The sequence below is a fragment of the Salvelinus sp. IW2-2015 genome, unplaced genomic scaffold, assembly GCF_002910315.2.
Source record: "Salvelinus sp. IW2-2015 unplaced genomic scaffold, ASM291031v2 Un_scaffold1127, whole genome shotgun sequence".
Lineage (NCBI taxonomy): Eukaryota > Metazoa > Chordata > Actinopteri > Salmoniformes > Salmonidae > Salvelinus > Salvelinus sp. IW2-2015.
The window spans coordinates 280,809-290,426 of NW_019942741.1; the positions used below are offsets into that span (position 1 = coordinate 280,809).

The following is a 9,618-nucleotide window of genomic DNA, read 5'->3' on the forward strand; positions in this document are numbered from 1 at the left end:
CAGTACACCCAAGGACCAGAGCTCCCCGAGTAAAAAAAGGGGCGGGGTATGAGGTACCTGTGTGTGAGAGCTGCAGGCGGGGTATGAGGTACCTGTGTGTGAGAGCTGCGCAGACGGGGTATGAGGTACCTGTGTGTGAGAGCTGCAGGCGGGGTATGAGGTACCTGTGTGTGAGAGCTGCAGGCGGGGTATGAGGTACCTGTGTGTGAGAGCTGCAGGCGGGGTATGAGAGGTATGAGGGGTCCACTCTGGCTCCAGGTTGCAGCGGTAGAGGAGGTGTCTGGTAGCAACAGCAACAGTTGGAGGGACACACCCAGCAGAACACAGAACCTCTCTGGCCCCAGGATCCTCATCTTCATCGTTTTAGTGAGAACAGGTGGTCGTCGCTGTCACATCACCCGGTGGATCGTCTCAGCAGTTTCTAACGTTGGCAAGCTGTCATGGGGGGAAAAACAAACACTTTCAAACGAGTCCAAGTAGGTATTTTCCCTGAAAATGAAGACCTAAGCAGGAACTTTACTTGTTTATTTAATTTATTTTTATTTAACTAGGCAAGTCAGTTAATAACAAATTGTTATTTTCAATGACGGCCTAGAAACAGTGGGTTAACTGCCTTGTTCAGGGGTAGAACGACAGATTTGTACCTTGTCAGCTTGGGGATTTGATCTTACAACCTTTCGGTTACTAGTCCAACGCTCTAACCACCAGGCTACCTGGCGCCCCACCCAATCCATGTATATGGGTAAGAGTCTAGCTACATTTTCGGATGTTATGCGTTTCTAATTTGGTAAAAAAGTTTTTTTCTTTGCAAGTTAAAGCATACTGTTCGCTAGCTTGCGAATGTTAGCTTGCTGGCTCACTAGCTAATGCTGCGTGTATAATCCGTGTAGTGATATTATTCATATCGCAGAAATAACATTTACATTGCTAGTTAAAAGCCTAATGTTAGCTAGCTAGCTAACATTGAACCTAGTTGGTTAGCTTTAGCCACTGTACCTGCAGATTCATACTACAGCATTTGATTCATTGTGGCTAGCTATGACAATCCGTTTGTACTGTAGCTATGGGGTTGGGATTATGGTTCATTGTTTAGCTAGCTAGCTACATGTCTAAACAAAAGACTCCTCTTCGCCAGATGATGACATGACCCATCAAGTTAGCCAGGTGTATCTGGGGGGGGGGTTACGGCCATCTATAGTATTTCATGAACATGTGAACATGTCTAGACAATAGTGACCCATCCAGCTAGATGTGGCTGGGGGTTATAGCATTTATTTAACATGATCAATTTAGACAAGTGTCATCTAATCTTTATTAAATAATTATACAATATTTTTATCTGGACACATTCAAAGTCAGATTAGGATATAGGCCAAAGACTAGATAAAGTGTATTTTTACCTGGAGTTTTTCCTTATTGTAGGCTACTACTTTTACCACTTTTAGTCTTGAAAGCTTTGGTTGTTTACTACCTTACTCACTCTGTTTAGCACATGGCCTCACATGTGAATTCTTAAAGAGTTGGGCGGGGCTAAGGCTTAAGAGGGTGTGAACGATGCGGAATGGGTGTAGACAAAGAAGATCTCTCCACTAGATACCAAAACAGTCAAGGGTCTTTTTCCGCAGTAGTTGGTTTACAAGTTTAGCAACTTTCAAAGCAGAATTACTTTCCCAGTGTTCCTCAACTTCAGCGTATGATATACCATTTTGTAGCTCTGAGTCTCTACTTTTACCCAGTGTAACAAAACACAATTTCAAATTTTGCTACATAAGACCGAATCGAGGCAGTCGGTCACATTTATGTTCATAACTTAGCTAGACAGGCGTAGTTATGAACTGACAAGAGGTAGCTTATGATCAGACAAGGAAGAGACAACCCTTTTCTCTCTCTCTGTCTGTCTCCCTCTGTCTCTCTCTCTCTCTCTCTCTCTCTCTCGCTCCTCTCCTCTTTCCTGTCTCTGTCTCTTTCCTCTCTCTCTTTTCTCTGTCTGCCTCTCTCCTCTCTCTCTCTTTCCGTTCTCTAAAACAAGGATCTGGCTCAACAGACAGAGTGCTGACGTGGATCCTAAATAAAGCCTAAGGTGAACTCCTTACCCTGGACCCAGGCAGCTTTCCGGCTCCCTTCATCTAAACCAAGGGCACAACGCATTAAGTACTCCAAGGATCATCTCCTTGACATCAACCTAGGCCCATTTGGTTCACTAGTGTTAAGGGGAAGTGCTTCAGTTGGGTCACTAGTGTTAAGGGGAAGTCCTTCAATGGGTCACTCGTGTTAAGGGGAAGTCATTCAGTTGGGTCACTAGTGTTAAGGGGAAGTCATTCAGTTGGGTCACTAGTGTTAAGGGGAAGTCCTTCAGTTGGGTCACTAGTGTTAAGGGGAAGTCCTTCAGTTGGGTCAGTAGTGTTAAGGGGAAGTCCTTCAGTTGGGTCACTGGTGTTAAGGGAAGTCCTTCAGTTGGGTCACTAGTGTTAAGGTGAAGTCCTTCAGTTGGGTCACTGGTGTTAAGGGAAGTGCTTCATTTGGGTCACTAGTGTTAAGGGGAGGTGATTCAGTTGGGTAACTAGTGTTAAGGGGAAGTGCTTCAGTTGGGTCACTAGTGTAAGGGGAAGTGCTTCAGTTGGGTCACTAGTGTTAGGGGAGTCTTCAGTTGGGTCCTAAGTGTTAAGGGAAGTCCTTCAGTTGGGTCACTAGTGTTAAGGGGAAGTCCTTCAGTTGGGTAACTAGTGTTAAGGGAAAGTTCTTCAGTTGAGAGGCCAGATCATCAGAGCAGACAACACTTTGGGAGCACACGGTTTGATAAAGTGTTGGTTGGTGTTTACACATCCCACTAGAAAGACACCTGATCCGGACTAAGAGGGCCTCTGCTCCGTCGGTGTGGACAGCAGACCTGGGTTCAAGTAGGATTGGTTTCCTTTTAAATACTTTGTAACATTTGATTGAGGTTGCCTGGAGCACCAAGAGGCTCTCTCTCCCTGTGTGTGTTGTGTGTGTGTGTGTGTGTGTGTGTGTGGTGTGTGTGTGTGTGTGTGTGTGTGTGTGTGTGTGTGTGTGTGTGTGTGTGTGTGTGTGTGTGTGTGTGTGTGTGTGTGTGGGTGGTGTGTGTGTGTGTCATGATCATTAGAAAGCAAATTATGGACTCCTCTTTAAATCTGCGTATTCCTCCAAAGCTTAGCTGTCCTGAGTCTGCACAACTCTGCCAGGACCTGGATCAAGAGAGACACTTAAGTGTTTTAGTACTATATCTCTTGACACAATGATGAAAATAATCATGGCCTCTAACCTTCAGCTGCATACTGGATCCTATTCCACTAAACTATGAAAGAGCTGCTTCATGTGCTTGGCCCTCCTATGTTGAACATAATAAACGGCTTCTATCCACCGGATGTGTACCAAACTCATTTAAAAGTGGCAGTAATAAAGCCTCTCTTGAAAAAGCCAAACCTTGACCCAGAAAATATAAAAAACATTCGGCCTATATCGAATCTTCCATTCCTCTCAAAAAAAATTGAAAAAGCTGTTGCGCAGCACTCACTGCCTTCCTGAAGACAAACAATGTATACGAAATGCTTCAGTCTGGTTTTGACCCCATCATAGCACTGAGACTGCACTTGTGAAGGTGGTAAATTACCTTTTAATGGCGTCAGACCGAGGCTCTGCATCTGTCCTCGTGCTACTAGACCTTAGTTCTGCTTTGATACCATCGATCATCACATTCTTTTGGAGAGACTGGAAACCCAAATTGGTCTACACGGACAAGTTCTGGCCTGGTTTAGATCTTATCTGTCGGAAAGATATCAGTTTGTCTCTGTGAATGGTTTGTCCTCTGACAAATCAACTGTACATTTCGGTGTTCCTCAAGGTTCCGTTTTAGGACCACTATTGTTTTCACTATATATATTTACCTCTTGGGGATGTCATTCGAAAACATAATGTTAACTTTCACTGCTATGCGGATGACACACAGCTGTACATTTCAATGAAACATGGTGAAGCCCCAAAATTGTCCTCGCTAGAAGCCTGTGTTTCAGACATAAGGAAGTGGATGGCTGAAAACTTTCTACTTTTAAACTCGGACAAAACCGAGATGCTTGTTCTAGGTCCCAAGAACAAAGAGATATTCTGTAAATCTGACAATTAATCTTGATGGTTGTAAAGTCGTCTCAAATAAAACTGTGAAGGACCTCGGCGTTACTCTGGACCCTGATCTCTCTTTTGACGAACATATCAAGACTGTTTCAAGGACAGCTTTTTTCCATCTACGTAACATTGCAAAAATCAGAAATTTTCTGTCCAAAAATAATGCATAAAAATTTATCCATGCTTTTGTTACTTCTAGGTTAGGCTACTGCAATGCTGTAGCCTAACCTAGAATGACCTGTCCCCGGACGTGCTACCTGTCCCAGACCTGCTGTTTTCAACTCTCTAGAGACCGCAGGAGCGGTAGAGATACTCTTAATGATCGCTATGAAAAGCCAACTGACATTGACTCCTGATTATTATTTGACCATGCTGGTCATTTATGAACATTTGAACATCTTGGCCATGTTCTGTTATAATCTCCACCCGGCACAGCCAGAAGAGGACTGGCCACCCCTCATAGCCTGGTTCCTCTCTAGGTTTCTTCCTAGGTTTTGGCCTTTCTAGGGAGTTTTTCCTAGCCGCCGTGCTTCTACACCTGCATTGCTTGCTGTTTGGGGTTTTAGGCTGGGTTTCTGAACAGCACTTCGAGATATTAGCTGATGTACGAAGGGCTATATAAAATAAGCTTGATTGATTGATTGATTGATTGTGTGTGTGCGTGCGTGCGTGTTTCTTTTGAATTAATAGGGATGACATGCTGCCTTCGACCAAAGAAATGGGCCCTGGGGTTTCCTACACACACAGCCATCGCCTTCCATCTGGAAGTTACTCCCACTGAGAGCTTCCTCTTCCCACCATGTCACTAGTCAGTTTCCCACAGCTTTACTAGTTTGAGTTATTCCTACTGAGCACTGGTTAGATGCTGTCCTCACACAGTATGAACTCTCCTCACACAGTATGAACTGTCCTCACACAGTATGAACTGTCCTCACACAGTATGAACTGTCCTCACACAGCATGAACTGTCCTCACACAGTATGAACTGTCCTCACACAGTATGAACTGTCCTCACACAGTATGAACTGTCCTCACACAGCATGAACTGTCCTCACATAGCATGAACTGTCCTCACACAGTATGAACTGTCCTCACACAGCATGAACTGTCCTCACACAGCATGAACTGTCCTCACACAGTATAAACTGTCCTCTACACAGTACTGTACAGATAGTGACAAACAGGGACTTCAGTGCAGGCTAGCTTACTACTGTGTTACAGCACAGAATCCATATTATAGGCAGACTATGGCCGGGCTGTGGATAGGTCCACTAGGACCCAGAACTCATCGAGGGCACTACTGTCGTTCTACTGTGCTAACAGCCAAGAATATATTCTGTAGTATAGCCGGGACCACGACCGACTGTGGATAGGTCCACTAGGACCCATAACTCATATAGAGTGCAGCCAGAAGCCTCCTTAGAGTCCTTAATGATGATTGGAACCACTTCTCCGTTATTCGCTATGAATCAAGGTTACAGAAAGAAGGGGAACAACTGTTTTGAATGTTTTAATATGTAATTCAAATCTCCGGTATTTCCCCCCTCCCTCCTCCTGGTTGAGGTATCTGCTGACACGAAAAGCACGCGAGCGGCCAAAGTCTAAAAGCACTTAGAAAACAAGTCCAACAGGTCATTCTTTATTAATATTATTAGGATAGTTTCGAAGCTGACACTCACACGTTAAATAAGCAGACTAGAAGAATGTTATGTTGTTTCCTTCTCAGAAGAGATTCATTTTCTAAGCACAAAAAAAAATAAAAAGAATGTGTCATTGGCATCGTAACATATCATATGAATCGTCCATAGATATAGTACCGTGTTAGCACCAGCCATACAAACTAACCATGGGAACTCACCGAGCACGGAAATACAGCACAAAGCCTTTTCAATGAGAGAACCTATTTTGGGAGCTGTTAGTTACACAAACAGACAGAAACAATGAGGAGCAGGGTCAAATACTATACGTTTACTCTCTGCAACGTCCCCAGTTTCCACACATTTGTTAATGGTACCACTTGATCAGGGATGACATCTCTTATATATATATTTTTTTCAATCTTAATAGTCTTACAGAGAGAAGTGGGTAAAATGTTAGAATGTTATTTCTTTCCTGTTTGACCCCGTGTGGGTATATAGAACATAAAGATGGCTGATTAGTCCTGGGAACCTTTCTGTTAACAACACGCTATCAACCTCCCTGAGTCTCTCCCAGGGCCCACACCTTGAATTAGTCTAGCAGAGGGTTCACACTAGCCTGGCATGCACACACACACACACACACACACGCACGCACACACACACACTCACACTCACACACTACAACCACACACACCACAACACACTAACACACACACGACCATCACACTACAGACATCGACAACCAGCCGCCTGTTGGGATATCCACTGGTCCCTACTTAAATACCATTTGTATTGAGTCAAATTCCCGACTCCATCCTGACCCTAAACCCTGAGGTTTGCAAAAGCGTGAAGAATGACGTACTGCTTATACTCGATCTCGATACTGATCCCTTTATCGAGCCTGACGAACCTCATAACTGACCTCATTACTGACCCATACTCCTATACTGACCTCATACTGACCAAATACTGAATCATACACTCATACTTACCTCATACTGACCCTCTCCTCATACTGACCCACTTAGATTACTGACCTTCAGTACTGACCCAACTTTCATACATGACCACTCTCATACTGAACCTCATTACTGTCCTCATACTAGCACCGCTCACTACTTGTCCTCATACTGACCTCTATACATGCCTGCATACTGACCTCATTACGACCTTCATACAATCTGTCCTCATACTGGACCCTCTACTGACCTCTACTACCTATCACCTTCTGTAACTAACCTTACTGCCTGTCCTCATACTGTCCTCATACTCCGACCTCTGATTACACACCTCCATACTGTCTCTCAATCTGACCTCATATCTTGACCGTCATACTCGACCCTCATCACTGACTCAATACTGTCCTCCATTACTGACCCTGCATACTCGACGTCCTATACGTCCCCACCATTATCTGACACTTCCGCTCATAACCTCGACCCCTCCATACCCTGTACCTCACAGTACCCTTGACTTTCCATTACCTGACACGATTACCTGCACGCACCTCATTACTGACCCTCATACTTGACCTCATTCTCCATGTCTCTCCAATACCCTCCGAGACGTCATACCTGACCCTCATACTGACCTCATACTGACCTCATACTGACCTCATACTGACCTAATACTGACTTCATTCTGTCCTAATACTGACATAATACTGACCTCATACTGACCTCATACTGACCTCATACTGACCTCATACTGACCTCATACTGACCTCATTCTGACCAGTGATCGGGTAAGACTAGTTGCATCCATCTATCTCAGTATTGGCCCAGAGAGACGGCAGAGAGACCGGCCAGACATTACACTGCTAGCTGAAGAGAAGGGAACTGATTGAGTCCATGAGTTCAAATTAACAGTTGCAGGGGAGACATTTCCCTTCTGTATGTTCTGTCTTTTCTTTCTGTGAGGAGACGGATGCCAATGGTAAAAAGAATGAGAAGTATAATTACATACCATGGTAACAATATGGGCCTGCTGGTTTGTATAACCAAAAACCTGTGTGTGTGTGTGTGTGTGTGTGTGTGTGTGTGTGTGTGTGTGTGTGTGTGTGTGTGTGTGTGTGTGTGTGTGCGTGTGTGCGTGTGTGTGTGTGTGTTGTGCTGTGTGTGGGGTGCTGTCATTTAAATGGAAGGCTGTTTTCTCTGCCTCCTTGTCCATCTCATGGGTCTGGTGAGAAAGAAGAGAGCAACAGGAAACCAAGACTAGTGATGCTTCTCACCTTTTAGTAACACGGACCGTTAATCAGATGTGTACAGATGTAGGATCCTAATTTGATCACTCTTTTGTTGCAGGAGAATTTTGCAAATAGGAAATGCAAACCTGTAGTTATTTCAACCTTTTAAAAAGGCTTCTAAAGTTAGTGATTTACACTTAAAAATGTCCGACTTGATTTGCCATAACAAAATATTTATCAACCCCTACAAAACATGTCCACTAACTATAATCCACACAATCATTTAGATTTCCTGACGCTGCATAATTATTTTCCTGCTGTAGCAAACTGGCTCAAATTAAGATCCTACATCTGTATAGAAATAATAGCCTTATTGTGAGCACAATGGACAAATTAACATACAGAGCAGTAGTATGTTTTTGCCTACTTTTCATTCTAATTTTCCACATTTACAAGAGCAATTATGGTGAAGTGCCTTTCTCAAGGACACATTTTTCACCTAGTCTGTTCTGGGATTCAAACCAGCAACTTTCGTGTTACTGGAACAACAGTCTTAACCACTAGGCTACCTGCCGCCCATTCTCACCTTCAGAAAGAACATGCCTTAAGTTCTTACTACAGTTCAGAGAAATAATAATTTCCCCAAAGATTGTTTCACAGCAGGTTATACTTTGTAACCCTCAACCTTTTTGTTGTTGTTGAGAAGAAAATAAATGTTATGAAACTTTGTTTATTACAATACGTTTTCAATTATGATTTTGCAATATTGCCGCAGGCCTTTCTAATAAACAGAAAAATGTGGAATCCTAGAAGAACTCCATTATTAGTCTGGGTTTACGTTGTCTGTGAGGCGTTGTTGTCAGCCAACGCAAAGATATAGATTATGACATGGAGGGTGAGCCCAAGGCTGGGTAACTGTGTGTGTGTGTGTGTGTGTGTGTGTGTGTGTGTGTGTGTGGTGTGTGTGGTGTGTGTGTGGTGTGTGTGTGTGTGTGGTGTGTGTGTGTGTGTGTGGTGTGTGTGTGTGTGTGTGTGTGTGTGACCAGTTTACTGGTATCCTTTACAGCAGACACGAGCAGAGGCCTCTGGATTACACCAAGTGAAAGAAAACAGGCTCTCATTAGCGCCCTTAGTGAGTCATGAAAGACCCAGCAACAAAGACTGTGTCCCAAAAGGCTCGTTCCCTAATAGTGCCCTATATAGCCCTGGTCAGTAGTGAATAGGTATAAGGGAATAGGTACAATTTGGGACAGCCCCTAAAAAAAAAAGAGAGAGAGGAGGAGAGACAGAGAGAGAGAGAGAGAGAGAAGAAGAGAGGAGGAGAAGAGAGAGAGAGAGAGAGAGAGAGAGAGGGGAGACTGTCTCTAACCAGCCAAGAAGCAAGCCCCCTTACCCTTTAGACTCCATCAGCCCAGACAAAAGCTCAGGACTGGGTGTAAGGATGCACCTTCTAAGAAACTCTGTTCTGAACTTTCTCCCTGTCAATGAGCAGAGTCCCCACCATCACCATTCCCAATCCACTGACACAATGACGGTTTAAACAGAGCCTTGCCTATACGTGCAGACCAACCTGGGTTCAAATACTATTTGTTTTTGCCTCAAACACGTCATTAGTTCCGCTTGATTGAGTTTTCTGCTGGGGGAATGGAACAATGG

General features: G+C 44.0%; 1 protein-coding gene across 1 annotated transcript in view; it reads right to left on the reverse strand.

Moving 5' to 3' along the window:
• LOC112069827 (semaphorin-3D-like) overlaps positions 1-9,618 on the reverse strand; it is a 151,742-nt gene that overhangs the window by 102,595 nt on the left and 39,529 nt on the right. Inside the window, exon 2 of the mRNA XM_070438709.1 lies at positions 200-435. Coding sequence (XP_070294810.1) covers positions 200-359 — 160 coding nt within the window. The 5' untranslated portion in view covers positions 360-435. The remainder of the gene's footprint in view (positions 1-199; positions 436-9,618) is intronic.